We start from the raw sequence: 17,968 nt of genomic DNA on the forward strand, positions 1-17,968 counted from the left end.
TCAGATCTTGTTCTTGAGTAAAAGTAGAAGTACTCAGATCTTGTACTTGAGTAAAAGTAGAAGTACTCAGATCTTGTACTTGAGTAAAAGTAGAAGTACTCAGATCTTGTACTTCAGTAAAAGTAGAAGTACCAGATCTTGTTCTTGAGTAAAAGTAGAAGTACTCAGATCTTGTACTTGAGTAAAAGTAGAAGTACTCAGATCTTGTACTTGAGTAAAAGTAGAAGTACTCAGATCTTGTACTTGAGTAAAAGTAGAAGTACTCAGATCTTGTTCTTGAGTAAAAGTAGAAGTACTCAGATCTTGTTCTTGAGTAAAAGTTGAAGTACTCAGGTCTTGTACTTGAGTAAGTTAGAATACATGTAATGCTGTGGTTAGGGTATTAGAAACAGAGGTGGGAGAAGTACTCAGATCTTAATTGAGTAAAAGAAGAAGTACTCAAATCTTGTACTTGAGTAAAAGTACTCAGATATTGTACTTGAGTAAAAGTAGAAGTACTCAGATATTGTACTTGAGTAAAAGTAGAAGTACTCAGGTCTTGTACTTGAGTAAAAGTAGAAGTATTCAGATCTTGTACTTGAGTAAAAGTACTCAGATATTGTACTTGAGTAAAAGTAGAAGTACTCAGATATTGTACTTGAGTAAAAGTAGAAGTACTCAGATCTTGTTCTTGAGTAAAAGTAGAAGTACTCAGATCTTGTACTTGTGTAAAAGTAGAAGTACTCAGATCTTGTTCTTGAGTAAAAGTAGAAGTACTCAGGTCTTGTACTTGAGTAAGTTAGAATACATGTAATGCTGTGGTTAGGGTATTAGAAACAGAGGTGGGAGAAGTACTCAGATCTTAATTGAGTAAAAGAAGAAGTACTCAAATCTTGTTCTTGAGTAAAAGTAGAAGTACTCAGATATTGTACTTGAGTAAAAGTAGAAGTACTCAGATCATGTACTTGAGTAAAAGTAGAAGTACTCAGGTCTTGTACTTGAGTAAAAGTAGAAGTATTCAGATCTTGTACTTGAGTAAAAGTACTCAGATCTTGTACTTGAGTAAAAGTACTCAGATATTGTACTTGAGTAAAAGTAGAAGTACTCAGATATTGTACTTGAGTAAAAGTAGAAGTACTCAGATCTTGTACTTGAATAAAAGTAGAAGTACTCAGATCTTACTTGAGTAAAAGTAGAAGTACTCAGATATTGTACTTGAGTAAAAGTATTCAGATCTTGTACTTGAGTACAAGTATTCAGATCTTGTCCTTGAGTAAAAGTAGAAGTACTCAGATCTTGTACTTGAGTAAAAGTAGAAGTACTCAGATCTTGTACTTGAGTAAAAGTAGAAGTACTCAGATCTTGAGTAAAAGTAGAAGTACTCAGATCTTGTACTTGAGTAAAAGTAGAAGTATTCAGATCTAGTCCTTGAGTAAAAGTAGAAGTACTCAGATCTTGTACTTGAGTAAAAGTAGAAGTACCAGAGTGTAGGAATACTCTGTCACAGTTAAAGTCCTGCATTCAAAATGTTCCTCAAGTGAAAGTAGAAAAGTATTCTCATCTAAATATAGTGAAAGACAGTAAAAGTAGTCGTTGTGCAGATTGGTCCATTTCAGAATAATATATCTGATATGTTTTATAATGATTGATCATGAAAGTGTTCTCAAAGCTGGTGAAGGTGCAGCTAGTCTGAAGTACTTTGTAGACTGCAGGGTAGCTGGTGAAGGTGCAGCTAGTCTGAATGGCTTTGTAGACTGCAGGGTAGCTGGTGGATTTACTCCAGGTGGAACTGAAGTCTGATTCAACACTTGGTTAGATTTCACATCATTCATCCAGATCTGAGAAGTAACTAAAGGTGTTAAATACATGTAGTGGAGTAAAAGTACACCATGTACCTCTGAACTGTAGTGGAGTAGAAGTACAAAGGTGCATTACATGGAAATACTCAAGTAAAGTATTCTTAAGTACAGTACTTGAGTAAATTGACTTAGTTTTTTCCCACCTCTGGTTACAAAGTATGTTTAAAATGTCCCCATGTTTTAAATTCTTTAAACATTATTCTTTTCATGCCCTCTGACTGAGAATGTAATCCTTTCCAAGGTAAGGCAGGAAATGTTTTACTGTAATAAAGCGTTGCGGGAAAGCGTCTTATCATTCCAGCAAAACTGCGTTTCTGGCCAAGATTGATGCCAGCATGCTAGCTCATTTGTCTTGCATCACACAGCAATTGATTTCATCACAGTTGAAAGACCACTTGGATTGAAAGTAAGACTACTTTTTCTAGTAGTATTCTCACTCTCGCTCCACATACAGTATAAACCAGATACTAAAGATTTCCTTTGAACATCCAACCCAGTCTCATGGCATATCGTGTTCACCAACACGATTTCCCCCTTTTTTCCGTGTTCCACAGCACGATTTTAAAAGCAATGTATTTCTACTGGTAATGTGTTTTTCTCCGGTCGGGTCGAGGAAGACCGGAAGCTGTGTGGTTCATAAAAACATGTTCTCACTCAATATCAAGCCACAATTATTGGTTTTATTTTAAATCGTATAATTACGGACTTTTGTTGCCGTCTGTGAGGAAAATAAATGGGGCTCAGAGCCTCAGAATACTGAAATCTGTATGTTTAAATATTTGTTTCCTTCTAATTTGTTATTCTTTTCAAAATAACACACTGTTATTTCCTCACCAATAACACACAATTATCCTTGCTTTTATTTATTGGTTCGAAATTCCGAAAAAAGCTTCCGAAAAAAAAAAGTCCGAAATTATACGATTTAAAATAAAAGCAATAACTGTGGCTTGATATTGAGTAAGAACATGTTTTTATGAACCACACAGCTTCCGGTCTTCCAAGACCAGACCGGAGAAAAACACATTACCAGTAGAAATACATTGCTTTTAAAATCGTGCTGTGTAAAAAGGGGGAAATCGGGAAACATTACATGCATCATGCTGCCCAACAACAAACATCTGCAGCACATTTTGTGGAAACCTGGGGAAGATTTTCTTTCCTGAAACTGTGTCTTCTGAAATGTATATGTGTTGTTGCAGGAAGACGCTGTGACATCCTGGCTCTGATCTGTTGGCAGCGTAATGTAGTCAGACAAGTCTACCAGAGGCTCTCACTTAAAAACCTTTGCTGTCAAATATTCCCGTAACTCCTTTTCTGTTTGTGTTTTCTTTATACTTGTGCAAAAGGACGAGACAGAGATAACAGAGAATGTTATATTATGAACAATTATACATAAAGCCAAGCAAAGTGAATTCCTATCGAATAAGTAATGTTTTCAAATAAACAGACAAGCTTTATTGTTGTCCAAATGAAGTGTTTTGTAATGCAAAAGGTATTTCCCCCCAGGTATTCCCCCGACATTTGGAGATCCCCAAACATCAACCAAGCCTGCTTTGAATATCTTATCTACATTATGGGGGAAGTGTCTGTGATGCGATGTCTTAAAACCATGCTGAAAACACGCTGTTTGCATATTGTGGCAGAGATGACGTGAGAAAAAGTTCACTGAAAAGTGTGTTATTGTTTACTCCAGCTGCTGATTGATTTACTAAACCAGTCTTCCAAACACAGTGTTAGAAATTAAAATCAATGTTGATATGGCGTAATTTGAATTAAATACACTATTTAATTTAAATCAGTTTTATTCTGAGAAACCTGAAGTTCACTAACTATTAACTTAATACTTTTATTCTGAAAATGCTTCACTTCCGGTTAGCATTAGCATGTGGCGAAATGCTGCATTTTCAAACCGTGAATCAACGGTGAAATGACATGCGATGTTGTACACTGAGCACACTGGGTTTAGCACTCATGTATTGCCGCTGAATAACGTTTATTAGGGAATGTTTAAATAACCACAGACACCAGAATGATGTAATTTAACAACAGAAAAAGGCAGGAATTACATTGGACCCGCCCCCCGACGACGCCGGCCAATAGGAGAAGACCTCGGATGACAACAGGAAGAGCAAGCCAAGGATTGACCTCTTCTACCTGCTGACCTGGACTGACCGGTCGGATGAGGAGAGCGCCTCCACTCGCACATAAGTGACTAACAAGCACAGGATGTGAGTTACCAGTAAAGTTTGTTTATTATTCACTCTCGCTGCTGATTGGTCGACTGAACCAGTCTTACAAGCAATCTGCCTCAGAGGTTGAATAACAAAGTCTTGTGTAGTCATTATTACATAATTACACATAATAATTATTACACATATAATTCTAATTTATTATAATTATAATTATTGTAATTATAATTACACATTATATTCATACTTATATTAGAATTCATAATTTCGGACAGACAGACATTTCTTGTAACAGTAGAAATTATCAGAGTGAAAAACAGGGTAAAAATAAAGATCAAAATTGAAATAATAATTAAAAAAGTGACAAAGTAACTGTTGAAACAAGATATCACAGTAACACCTTGAGCTTTCGAATGAACATGTTAAATATATTTACATAAGTGTGCAGATGTGAGTGCATGCTAAAAATAGCATGGAGTAGACATGTAAAAAATACATTTGGATTAAAGGTACAACGATTAAATTGTGCATTAAAAGGAGGATAGTGCAAATTCAACACACAATCAGGTGACAGGGTAAAATGTATCGCGTTAAAGTAACTTAAAAAACATATGAATCTTTAAAGGAGGTTAATCTTTCTGCCTCACACTCCGCCCTCTTTTTTTGTTTTTTTCTTTTCGTCTTTGTCCTCAATCAAACCTTGGAAACTCCCATTGCGACACCTGCCTGCATAAAACAAGGGACAGATGGCTCTTCAGTGATTTCACCATGATGGATCTGGTAACGTTTGAGAAGGAGAACCGTAAGCGTATCCAAGCCGTTGAGAGTTCATTCGGCCCGGCAGGGAGGCATCTATGCCAGCCAGGGAGAGTTCTGGTGGGTCAGGGTCGTCTCATGAAACAGGGACGGAGGAAACCTGAGCCTAAAGTCTTCTTTCTGTTCAACGACATGCTGGTGTACGGCAGCATCATCCTGAACGGCCGCTGGCACAAAAAACAGAAAGTCATCCCTCTAGGTAAGCAGAACACTAGATCTAGTCTGACAGATTCAATTCAAATGTTTTATTGTCATACGCACACAGCTACAGTGTAGAAATGGCAATGACATTCTTCTGACCTGAGCTCCTCCAACAATGCAACATATAATAAAATCAAAGTAGTGCAAAAAGTCTATACCTGCATAACGATGATCTGATGGTATCTATACCTCTGTAGAAGCTTTAGTGATCAAGTATCTGTTTTAGTTTGGCTCTCTTGTGACTTTGTATTCACGTGCACAAGATATCTGCAACAGCAATTCAATGGAGGTGCATGGAATTTAAAGTATGCTGCACAAAACAATGACAACATATCAGCATGCTACCTTAAAGGTGGGGTAGGTAAGTTTAAGAAACCGGCTCGAGATCGCTAGAATTTGAAAATACACAACCGGAGAAAATCTGCCACTTCCTCACAGAGCCCCTCCCCCAACACACACGAAGGCGCACATGACCAATGAGGGCACGAGATAGGTTGGAAGGCTGACAGGCAGGTAGGCCATCCAATCCGTTTAGCCGGCCCGGCTAAACGGATTGGATGTACTTTTTACAGTATTACGGCTTCTCCAGATGACATCTTTTTATGGATTTGTTGTCAAAGCACTTCAGATATTCATTGCTGTCGGGATGTTAAGAGCATTCCATGGAATATAACAAAAAGTGTATCTCGAGCCGGTTTCTCAAACTTACCTACCCCACCTTTAACTACTCAACTGAGCAAAGTGCACTTCGCCAATGTTGGACATACCAATTACATTTGAGTTTGGTCAACGTAGTTCTAAATGTTTCCCAAAAAAATACTGGAACAGCCCCATGTCTTCATTTACGACCAGGTTAAACAAGTGTGGTTAAAACAACCCTTTCTTTTAAAACACATGATGGAAACACCAATTAGAGTTGAGTTTGGTCAATGTACTTTTGTAATGTTTGAAACACCTCACAACACCTGTTGTATTGAAGAAGTTTCAAAAGTTGTCATCCCAAAGCCTTTAAAATGAAATGATCAGTACAGATGAATGCTGCATGGGTAAGGTCAGAACATATATTTATTTGACAGCAATCAACTCAACTAAAATGACAAATATCCGCCTCAAGTCTTTCTGGACAAGCGTGTTGACCACACCATAGTATCCATGTGTGTGTTGCACTGTTTATAATATCTTCCCTGTCTTTTCAGAGGACATCATGCTGGAGGACCTGGAAGACAAGGAGGGATTGAGTTACAAATGGCTGGTCCGCACACCATGCAAGTCGTTTTTTGTGTCCGCCGATTCGCTCGAAGAGAAGCAGGCCTGGATGGAGCAAATTGGAAACAGCCGGTTAAACCTTCTGCAGCGGCGTGGCAGCCGACCGGGATCCACGTTTGCTGTAACCTGGATCCCAGACAAGGCCGCCTACAAATGCATGCGCTGCTTCAAAGTGTTCAGTCTCATCAAACGCCGACATCACTGCCGAAGATGTGGCTTTTTGGTCTGCAATGGATGCTCCAAGCAGCGAGCAGTGATAGATCACATTCACCCCACAAAGAGGTTGAGGGTCTGCTGTCTCTGCCACAAGAAGAAGGAGGAGATGTCTCGACTGAGAGGAGACATCACTAGAAAGAGAAGTACAGAGGAGGAGGATGAGGGAGCATGCAGTGATGAAGAGGAAGGAGGAAAGACAATGCAGAATCAGGATTCCAGCAGCTGGCTCGACTACCAGAATGGAAACTGGGGAGGTAGTGACACCTATGTTGCACCACGACCGATGCATCTGCGTTGAATGCCATGGAAAACGGATTTGAAGTCAATTGAGAACTTTGTCACAAAGAGAATTGAACTATGTCATTGTCTGCACACTGGAAGAAATGCTGCTCCAAAAACAAGTTAAACAATAATGAAAACAAGCCGTTTTCACTTATAAGTACACACATCTGCCAATAGAACAAGTGAACATCTGCTTGGTGTAAGATCTCTTGAAATAAGAAGGGATGTTTAGATAAATCAGATCTTGTAATCAGCTGGGAGAACTCATGTTGAATTATATTTGACCAGAATCAGGACATGTTGTGTTACAATATGAGCCGCAAATGCTAAAAAGTCTGTTTTCTGATGTTGGTGATTTTCTAATAGATATGCGTTTAATCTGAGATACGACTCAAAATAAGATTGTTTTGACTTAACAAGATGATGCATTGTCTAAAAACAAGACCCGACTTCTCACTGCAGTGTCACTTCTGAAGTTATTATGTCTTATATCAGGTGTAAAGACATTCTGGTAATTCACATTAATTACTGGAAATATTTACATTAATTATGTGACCGTCTGTGTTTCCTGTAGATATTTCATTTCTCTTTGTACTGCACTGTTGGTGTACAGTTTTACTATTATGCTGCTGTGTTTATTGTATTTTGTAACTCTGGCACAACAATTTCGAGATCGAGATGAATAAAGTCTTATCTATCTATATTCTGACTAGATATTAGACAAATATACCTGGCAAGATTTCGGGTTTTTGTTGTGCATATCTTTGTATTGCATTCATTAGTGTAGTGTGATTCATGCAAAACGTACTGTATAGTCTCTCGTCATTATCATATATGTACTGTATATACAAGAGAATGTGAGATATGTGTTGATTTACTGTTTACTTATGAAAAATGTTTTGCACACCTGCTGAAATGATCCAAAAAACAATAAAGCACTTACAATATATGTCAAGGATGTCTGCTATTGTTTTATTATTAAGAGTCATGTTAGATGCATCAATATACTTGTTGTTGTCATGGTTATGAAACACCTTATTTTGAATTTCCTCAGTTTAAATGAAATTTAAATGTTTACATTTTGGGAATATTTTCATAAAGCTCCAATGTGAAATAAAATACATATAGAGATATGAAACCTATAATCACAACAGTACATAAGGAAAATACATGAAACTACAACTTGTGAAATAATGTAAGACTTAATTAAACTTAACTCATTATCATAAACTGTTATTTCATCCTTCTTATTTATATAAAAACAGAAGTATGGTAGGAGTAAAATATGTTAGTTCTCAAAAGTCCGTTTTTTTGTCATTTGGCCTTTTACCAATAACAGTATTTCATGACACATTAATTATTTTGTATTTGATATGTTCATTATTTCCCTACTTGACAGTTGTGCCACCTACAATCACTTACATCTTAAACTAGCAAGCTCAACAACTGCTGTCACAACTAGCCAGTAAGCTAATGTTAGCTACAGTATACAGTTAAGCATCTGTAATGTCAAAGTAATCCTGAATCAAATATCTACCTGCCTATGCTACTGCATACACACAGTACAAAAACATAGAAACTAATATCTGTTGTTGCTTAAGCTAACAGGCGATAGCAAACGATGCTAACAGACTATTCTTTTTGTTGCTAAGTGATAAGCTCACAGCTAGCTATGCATGTAGCATTAGTAGCTATTAGCTATATGGCTTGTTAGATACGTTGTTTAGTTTCTAAAGACTTTAGTTATTTAGTTTAAGTTTAGTTATTTCGTTTTGTGTCTGGTTTTATTTATAGAAGCAGCCTTTCAGCTAGTTAATTCAGATCATCTGTTGTTTAACAAGCTAACAAAAGCTAACAGGCTAAATCTTGTAGGATTTGTTGAGCTTGTTTTGGGAAAAGGTGAAAAGGTGACGTCTGCTTAAAACAGTCTTAACCCTCCGGTATCACTGTGGACGTTTTTGTCCATATGGGTAATTTTTCACTTTTCATTTTGCAATAACTTTGGTTGTGTTGGTGCAAACGGCCTGACTTTTTGTAACAAGGCTATTTTCTCGATCTATTTTGGAATTCAATTTTAAATTTTTCAAATCGGTCTTTAATTCACTGTGTAACAAATCGACTATGCAAATTAGTCATTCGAGACAAAAATGTCCACTGCAAAAGACTTTGATAAAAACATTATATTAAAAGGTTTTTTTCACAACTTTTTTGGGTTCAATCTTTAAAGCAACTTCCGCCCTAATAGAAAATACCAAAAAAGTAATCATTGTCAGGATTTTAACCCTTTCAATGCCATTTTGAAAACATGAAACCGCTGTTTTTTTTCATGATGAAAACAGAGAAAATTAGTTATTTTCCCAAAAATACATATCTGGAGACTGGCTCTTTTTTTTTTTATAACAGTCTTGGATATGTCAAAGATTAGCAACAAAATGGATTTGTTTGCATTATTAGTTTTTGCACAAAATCAGATTGAACAAAAAAGTTACAAATTAGTCATTCGGGACAAAAAAGTCCACTTCCAAAAACTGCTCTAAAATGACAACAGATTAATATTTTTTTAAACTTTTTGGGGTTAAATCTTTCAATCAACTTCAGTCCTGATCAAAAATACCAAATGTTAAATTATTTTCAGGATTTTAACCCTTGAACTGCCAGTTTGAAAACATCAATTTGCGTTTTCTATGAAAAACATGCACAAAAAGGCAGTTTAACATCTGCAAACACTTTAATCTTGGGTGCACCTTTATTTTGAATGTTTTCTCAAACCTGTTTTACATTTCTTCTAGGAACAAGGAAGCGTCGCCTATTTTACGGTAAAACCCATTTCAAGTTCATTCAGAGTTTGTTTGTGGGGCCGTTCATTGGTCCAATCTTACTGCTCTATTAATAGTTGAAGGTACTTGTTTGTTGTAACTTGGTTTCAATATAAAGATTGTTCAACTCCTCCCTGTTGTTTTTGGACAAGTAAAGCACTCTCAGTGTTGTTGTTGGATTATCTCGCCGTGAAGGACTTCTTGTATTTGCCAAGTAAAGACAACAATAACCTGCTGACAGTCAAATCTTTGTCCAAGTCTTAGCATTGGGTGTCAATCAGGATGAGGTCCAAGCTATGCATGTCCCCCAAATAACTCATGCAGCAATAACGAAGCAACAGGTCTCCAAAATGTTGGAAATGGACCTCAGCTCCTATAATATTTCTATAGTAAATACAAATAAACGAAAACAGACACTCAGAGTCAGAGTCATGACCGAAAGAACGAGATCGCGGATACAACATTAACATATGACATTACTACTATTTTAGATAATAAGCAGAGTTGTGCAGCTCTGTTTATTGACCTTTCCAAAGCGTTTGACACCGTTGATCATCGCATCTTAAAGCAGAGGCTACTCAGTATTGGCCTATCCAGCCTTGCAGTGGGTGGTTTGTGAACTACCTCTCTGAAAGGTCCCAATGTGTTCATTTTGATGGACTGTCTTCTGAATGGTTAAACATGTCTAATGGTGTACCACAAGGTTCTGTTTTAGGACCACTTTTATTCTCCATATATATTAACAGCGTAGGTGATAATGTGGATGAAGCTACTTTACATTTGTATGCGGATGATACTGTGATGTACTGTGCAGGTCCCTCCATTCAGGAGGCTGGTGTTAAATTACAGGCTGTTTTTAACACTATTCAGACTCAGCTCTCTGAGCTTAAGCTTCTTTTAAATGTGGATAAAACCAAGGTAATGCTCTTTTCAAAAGCTAAAAAGACACCAGAGCCTGTTTTAGATATTGTAACTACGCAAGGAACAAAACTTGAAGTTGTTGCCTGTTACAAATACCTTGGTATCTGGCTTGATGATTGTCTCTCTTTTAAACTTCATGTCAATAACCTGCTTAAAAAACTGAGGGTTAGGCTAGGTTTCTTTTTCAGAAACAAGTCCTGTTTCTCGCTGGAGGCCAGGAAAAGGCTCTGTGACCTTTGACCTGTGCTGGACTATGGGGATCTGGTCTATATGAATGCACCTGCCAATTACCTGAGCAAATTGGATGCTGCGTATCACAGTGCTCTGAGATTTGTCACAAATTGTAAAGTGCTTACACATCACTGTACCCTGTATGCCAAGGCAGGTTTACCATCACTCTCTGTACGGAGGCTCAGTCATTGGTACACGTTTATCTATAAAGCTTTGTTGGGTAAACTCCCGTATTATATCTGCTCTCTGATAACACAGAGAGTTGCAAGCAGCTATTGTCTGAGGTCACATGATGTAGTCTTGTTAGATGTGCCAAGAGCAAGGACTGTCTCAGGTAAGACAGCTTTTATGTGCGCAGCTCCACTTGCTTGGAACAATCTTCAGCAAGAATTGAAACTGAGCAATCTCATTCCTCTGCATGTTTTTAAAGCTAGGCAAAATGAAATGCTTGCTGATACAATGGGCACTTGTAAATGTCTATAACTATGTATCCTGTAAATATAATGTATAATGTCCTTTATTGTTTTATGTTTCATGTGGAATCTATATGCTGCAGGTCTCCCTTGAAAAAGAGATCTATGATCTCAATGGGACCAATCTGAATAAATAAAGGTTTGAAATGAAAAATGAAAAACAAGCGGCCGAGATGGGTTTCCTCCGCAGGGTGGCTGGCGTCTCCCTTAGGGATAAGGTGAGAAGTTCGGTCATCAGGGAGGGACTCGGAGTTGAGCCGCTCCTCCTTCGCGTCGAAAGGAGCCAGTTGAGGTGGTTCGGGCACCTAGTTAGGATGCCACCTGGGCGCCTCCCTAGGAAGGTGTTCCAGGCACGTCCAGCTGGGAGGAGACCAATGGGTAGACCTAGGACCAGGTGGAGGGATTATATCTCTTCGCTGGCCTGGGAGCGCCTTGGGACCCCCCAGTCAGAGCTGGTTGATGAGGGAAAAGAAAGTTTGGGGCTCTCTGCTGGAACTGCTACCCCCGAGACCCGACCACGGATAAGCGGGAGAAGATGGATGGATGGAGACACTCAGAGCCTTAATTTGCCCATTGAACCAACAAACATACACACAATGATTTAATGTATTATAAAAGCATAGACATCTAGGGCCTAGTGACCTATATGTGACCTATGTATAAATCAAAGCACTTCCATAGTATGTACATCTGTATGCTCTCGCATCGCAGGATTTTAACTTTGGTATCTCAAGTTTTGCGGATAATAAGTGCCTATGTTTGCCTATAGGTCAACTGTGAACCCAAAACACATATTTGAAAGGCTTTCAAATACTTGGATTGGGAGGGAAAGAGAAAAAGGCTTTGTTGCTGAAACTCTCTGAGGCTCTTAACACACATGGGGACACCTATGTATGTATTAAAGACGTTAAAAATGTCGTTGTCTCTATTTTGAACTATGTTTCTGTTGATAAAATTAAATGTCCATCTTTTAAGCTCAATGTTTTGAGGAGTAGAGTCCAATAATATTTGACCAGCTTGTATGAAATAAACACATTTGATAAAAACAACAATAATGGGATTGAACGTGTACAATGAGACAAATATAAAAACACTGAGAAGTATAAATACATCTTCTATTTCATACCATGGGTTATTTTATTTAAGAAATGCAGTGTTGATTAAAACATCAAATGAACAGATACCAGTTCTTTAATAACCAACATGTCATACAGTAATTAATATATACTGTATATGTTTACAGTGATCCAACCCAACACGATTTAATTCATATATACATTAAATAAACCCTGATAAACACATTTGAATACTTGAACAGCTCTTATGAAACCACATTTTTGAAAAACAACAAAACAATGTAATTGAACCCAAAAGTAGAAACACCCAGAACAATCTGCACACACATCTTCTATTGTTGTTGTATTTATTAAATTCAAAGTTGTTTAAATCACAAATAGAACAGATACCGGTACTTTAGTAACCAACAAGTCATACAGTAATGAATATATACTGTATGCGTTTACACAGTGAGGCACACACAGAATACATTTAATTAACATTTTATTATAAAATCAAGTCTAAACACAACTAAAAAACACTAAATATGAAAAAGGGAAATGGAGGGGGTGATGTAGGAAGAAAGAGGTGAGGGAAATGGAGGAGGGAGGTAAAGTAAACAAAGGATGGAGTAAGGGGAGAGAGGGTGAGGTAGCAGGAAGTACAGTAAAAGGGGGAGGGACTTAATCGTGAGTTTTTTTACATCTATTATACAGATTGTGGGAAAACCTGAGCTCCAGGAGAAAACCCTGAGTATGAAAAGGGGAAGGCAGTAAGGGGTGAGGTAGGAGGAAGGAGGTGAGGGGAAAGGGAGGAGGGAAAGACAGCTACTGACATCCAGCCTCCTCCTTTGCTTCCTTTCTACTACTACTCCTAATAATACTACCAATACTACTCCAGCCGATTACGGAATTTGAAAATGGAGGTAATTGGCCTAAAAAAATGTCAAGGCTGCCTTCTCTGTCGTCGTCGGGGACATCTGAGCCGATACGAGAAAGGAAATTCATGAATTTTCTCCACCGTGATGTTTTCAAGGCGGCTATCTCCTGAACACAACGTTCTTTCAGTTGTTGGAGTTCACGGATACTCTCGAGCAAAGTGACTATCTCTGCATCCTTCTCCTCAACACAACGTTCCTTCTGTTGTTCCAGTTCGTGGTTTCTCTCATGCAAAACTACTATCTCTGCATCCTTCTCCTCAACACAACGCAACTTCTCTTGTTTCAGTGTCTGGTTTTCCTTCAGCAAGGCGGCCACCTCCTCAACACAATGCTCCTTCAGTTGTTTGAGTTCCTGGTTTCTCTGACGCAAAGCAGCTTTCTCTACAGATTTCTCCTCAACATCACGTTCCGTTTGTAATTGGAGTTCCTGGTTTCTCTGACGCAAAGCAGCTTTCTCTACAGATTTCTCCTCAACATCACGTTCCGTTTGTAATTGGAGTTCCTGGTTTCTCTCACGCAAAGCAGCTATCTCAACAGATTTCTTCTCAAGACAACGCTCCTTTTGTTGTTGGAGTTCTTGGTTAGTCTTTTGCAAGGCGGCCATCTTTGCCTCCTCCTCAACACAATGCTCCTTCAGTTGTTTGAGTTCCTGGTTTCTCTCACGCAAAGAAGCCATCTCTCCAGCGTTCTCCTCAACACAGGGTTCTTTCAGTTGTTTCAGTTCCTGGTTTTCCTTTCTCAAGGCAGCCATCTCTGCTTCGACCTTCTTGTGTGTCCTCTGGAGCATTCCGTATTTCATGTTCAGGTCCTCATTGTTGACGCGCAAGACGTTGTGCTCAATTTTCTGGGCTTTCACTTTCACATGATGCTTAACTAGCTCAGCTACACGCTCTCTATATGCTTTCAGCGTCGCTTCCATCCTCTTAGCGCCTTCAACCTCAAGCTTATTCCTCAAAGTCCTTTCCTGCTCCAGCAACAACTTGATTTCCTGATTTTCTTTTCGCAGAATCTCGAGGTTGACTTCCATCTCATCTCTATTGTTCATCTCCATCTCTACTGCGGTGATGAAATGACCTGTTGTTAAGCAAACTGAATATAATTGTTCAACTGAATGAAAGCCACAAAAATGGTGTTCACTTGGATTATCTCGTTAAAATAGACCGTCTCCCTGATGGTAGCTTCCTGCAATGATCTGATGCACTGATGAACTCACCTGCAGACTTCCCACATCAAGGCAACTCTGTCATCGATCTGAAGGTTCCATTTGTGATGTCAGAGAATGACATCAGCTGACGGGAAGTAAGAATGGACCCATGCTGTTGCCTAGCAACGTGATTGCTAGTAAACATGATTGAAGGAAGGCAGCTAACTTTGTAGCTCAACCTGATACTATTTGCACCCTGATACAAATCATTTTGGCAGGGCCTGAGTTCAAATCTGAATTGTGCATGTTGTCCCCTCTCTACCCCCCTTCCTGTATTTATGTTTCCTGCTATATCCAATAAAAAAAGTCCTTTTCTTTTTTTAAAGAGAAAGATATTGTGGACTTCAAGAAGAAACATATTATTCATTATTCCTGAAGGCTCCAATACCTTGGACCAGCTTGGTATATTTATTAAACCCTCTTGCGTTCAGTTTTTTTTTGTATTCCTTAAAACGATAAATAAAAAGTATTTTTAGTTTGCCATCACAAAAATAAAAACAGTCATAGTATGTTATAGAAAATAGTCAAATTAAAACCTGCAGCTGCCAGGGTTAAACATAAAAATAAAGGCACATATAACTGACCGTTTGTAATGGACTGTCTGTTATAGGTGGTGAACATGTAGTGAACATGTCGTATAGGAATAGTTAATAACATGTGTTACAGGTTAAATTATGTATTCAAATCAAGCCACATCATTCACTTCTGCTTACATCTTCACAACATAAAAGCAAAACCCAATGTCAGATGGAGACAATCCTCATTTCATTACATAAATATACTCCAAAAAGTAGGATAACAAAAGACAACTTTAATATAAAACAAATTCAGAAACAATAGAATTCGAGGAATGTAATTCTTTTTTTACATAACAAGGTCACGCAACATGGCGGAGTTATCTCATTTCCAAAAAAGGGGTAACAACAGTACATATAACAAGAGAATCAAGTTCATCCAACAGATGTGTTCATTACTCTTGGCTTTGATAAGTCCTATTCTTCATGTCAACACAAATCAAAAATGTTGGGAAATGAAGTTGGTCATTGTGGCTTTGGTTATACGATAAGCATTAAGGTCAGCACAGAACTCACGAGTTCCCTTAAGGACAACATTATACCAAACGGAAGAAGAAAAAATCCACCTCTTTTCAATATCTTTTCCCCAACAACTAAGTAGCTACATATTTTTCATTGCCCATAAATAACCTTATGATCACTAAACTGATCTGCAGTCAGAGAAACCTTCACACACACACACACACCCTCCCGGTCCTCCCGGTGGCCAGTCGGTGCCTGCCGGTGAGCGTGGAAGTGTGGTCTGCCACAAGCGGGCGGCAGGAGCGGGGCTGTCAGCATCAGCTTGTAGATGGTATTTTAAACTCCATGCGCTCTGAAACTACGGGGCGGCCGAGGACAAAAGATACACATGCGTTAATCGCGTTAAAATAATTAGTGGCGTTAATTTTTTTTTGCGTTAACGCGTTAACTTGACAGCAAGATGAGGGTTTTAGGAACATAACAAAACTGACCTGAAGTTAAGAGGAAGAAAGAAAACGTACTTACAAAAGTATTTTTTTTCCACACTCATAAGAAGGTGATAAAAACAGCATCCGTACAATTTATTGTTGTTTTCCAGTACCCCTTTAAAATGTCCTATGTCACTCAGTCTAGCGCGCTGACTTGTAGGATGAGCCTACTTGCAAGAATTTAAGATCCTTAAGAGGATTACTAAACAAATATTGTGTGCATTTATTGTTCACCCATCATTCTCTTAAGTTGCAACAAAACAACTTATTCAAGTTTTAAAAGTATTTTGTTTCCAGAATGCATTTGTTAATGCAGATGACCATATCATCATATTTAGTTTAAAAGGTTGTACTAAATATGTGTTGTGTGTTTGGTTTGCTTACCTCTCGGCATCACGCTGAATGATCCCCTTCACTTTCAGCCTGTCTCCGTCCGTCAGACTCAGGTGCTTCATTTCAAGTAGCTGAGAAACACAGAAATTAAAGTTGTAAACAATTTATTGGGAAAATTACAGAAGGCTGTTTGTCATAATAGTATTAGAGTTGCATTCAACCAATTACAGGCTGCAAACACATACTCTGTTCATAAGGCAGTACAGTTAAAGACTACACAAAGCAGATGACCTTACCATGGTGATAGTGGGTGTTAGTGAACACTCCTGCAGCTGATGGAAGATGGGCTTTCTGCACTTTCACTGGAAGACAAAATGTAAGTAGTAAGAAGACTGGGAAGTGTCTCTTAATTTATAATGTGAAGCACTGCTGTTGGACTAAATAATATTGAAAATGAGATTAATCACAGAGAGGATTTTGAGTAGCAGCTGCCCCTGTGATACTGTGATGTGTTTATAAAAACTACTCTGTCAAGAACTTTGAAAAATATATCAAGATTGGGAGCCATTGTTTCCATTGAGGAGGGTCTGCAATGCATTATAGATTACATTGGAGCACAAGCACCACCTACTGCAATACACTCTACTTTAATCAAATAGTCTGCTATGATAATCTGCATGTTTACATTTTTTAAAGCACATATTGACAGTTTGGGCAGTTTACGTGTATTTTGTTTGAATACATTTTTATGTTTTTAATGATTTCTATACCCTTTATTCCTAAACCTTTCTGCTTGGCACACGTGGTTATCAAACATTAGAACTGCAAGACTTAAAATCCTTCAAGCTCGTCACTCTATAGAAACCACTTCTGGTTAATTACAAAATAAAAGGTAATGTGACGGCAAACAAACTAAAGAGGTTAACTTACACGTCCTGCCACTTAATAGATTTATATCAAAAACCTCTATCCACTGACACGAGTTAGGTGGCTAACGGGAATAACAGTTTATAGAGCTAACAATGCTACCAAACAATTTCAGGAGCAGCAGTCAGTATTATTGTTAGCCCAGTCCTGAAGTGCGCTATTAAGCTGCCTCTATCGTCAAATGTCTCACAATGTGTCCGTTGTAGTTTCCATGTAAGACTGGCACTGGGACATTAGGGGAATATGGACCGATGATTGTCTCGAAATGCTTCAGTTCTCGACCACCCAATTTTTCGAAAGTACTCACCGGAAGTGTTGGCGATCTGTCATGTCTGTAATGCCGCTGGCTTTATTCATTTTATATTTAGCAGTTCCACCTTTTGACCACGAGATGGCGGTAAACTCTCGATTCTAATGTCTGCCCCAACGAAAGAGTGAAGATTACGGTTAAAAAAAAGTGCTAGCTCGAGTACCCCAATTGCTCACGTGACGATCACCTAATCCCCATCATGGCTCACAAAAGAGTCTTTTGAATAAACCTTTATGTTACATGTATATTTATCCATGCAGAACATGTTTTTTTGTGACCATTTCAGTTGTTACGCTTGTGATAAACCTCTGTACATTGTTAGTAAATGAACTGGTGTAACTCCACTTATCTTTTCTTGAAGGCCAGAGAAAACAGAATAAAACATCATATTGTAAAAGTATTATTTTAATCAGAACAATAACAA

At 38.2% G+C, this 17,968-nt stretch overlaps 2 protein-coding genes across 4 annotated transcripts; one reads left to right on the forward strand and one right to left on the reverse strand.

The window, feature by feature from the left end:
• The first annotated feature begins 3,928 nt into the window (after positions 1-3,928).
• Positions 3,929-7,763, forward strand: LOC117444730 (pleckstrin homology domain-containing family F member 2-like). 3 transcript variants are annotated; one of them, XM_034080155.2, is made up of 3 exons: positions 3,929-4,066; positions 4,768-5,042; positions 6,241-7,763. In XM_034080155.2, coding segments are annotated over exons 1-3 (861 nt in total). In that variant the 5' UTR covers positions 3,929-4,064; the 3' UTR covers positions 6,825-7,763. The 3 variants fall into 3 exon arrangements, with proteins under 3 accessions (XP_033936046.1, XP_033936047.1, XP_033936048.1); XM_034080156.2 differs by having other exon boundaries at positions 4,774-5,042; XM_034080157.2 differs by having other exon boundaries at positions 4,786-5,042.
• Positions 7,764-12,792: 5,029 nt separating this feature from the next.
• Positions 12,793-14,829, reverse strand: LOC117444729 (trichohyalin-like). The gene has a single exon (XM_034080152.2). It carries the CDS (start codon positions 14,294-14,296, stop codon positions 13,133-13,135), a length of 1,164 nt encoding a protein of 387 aa, XP_033936043.1. The 5' UTR covers positions 14,297-14,829; the 3' UTR covers positions 12,793-13,132.
• Between the last annotated feature and the right edge of the window lie 3,139 nt (positions 14,830-17,968).

The sequence above is a fragment of the Pseudochaenichthys georgianus genome, unplaced genomic scaffold, assembly GCF_902827115.2.
Source record: "Pseudochaenichthys georgianus unplaced genomic scaffold, fPseGeo1.2 scaffold_910_arrow_ctg1, whole genome shotgun sequence".
NCBI classification, from domain to species: Eukaryota; Metazoa; Chordata; class Actinopteri; order Perciformes; family Channichthyidae; genus Pseudochaenichthys; species Pseudochaenichthys georgianus.

What these genes read in the sequence shown, in the direction of transcription:
- LOC117444729 (XM_034080152.2), bottom strand. Translation starts at nt 14,296, where the DNA reads ATGGAGATGAACAATAGAGATGAGATGGAAGTCAACCTCGAGATTCTG.
- LOC117444730 (XM_034080155.2), top strand. An exon ending in ACAGAAAGTCATCCCTCTAG is followed by an intron (nt 5,043 to 6,240) that starts GTAAGCAGAACA and finishes CTGTCTTTTCAG; the next exon opens with AGGACATCATGCTGGAGGAC.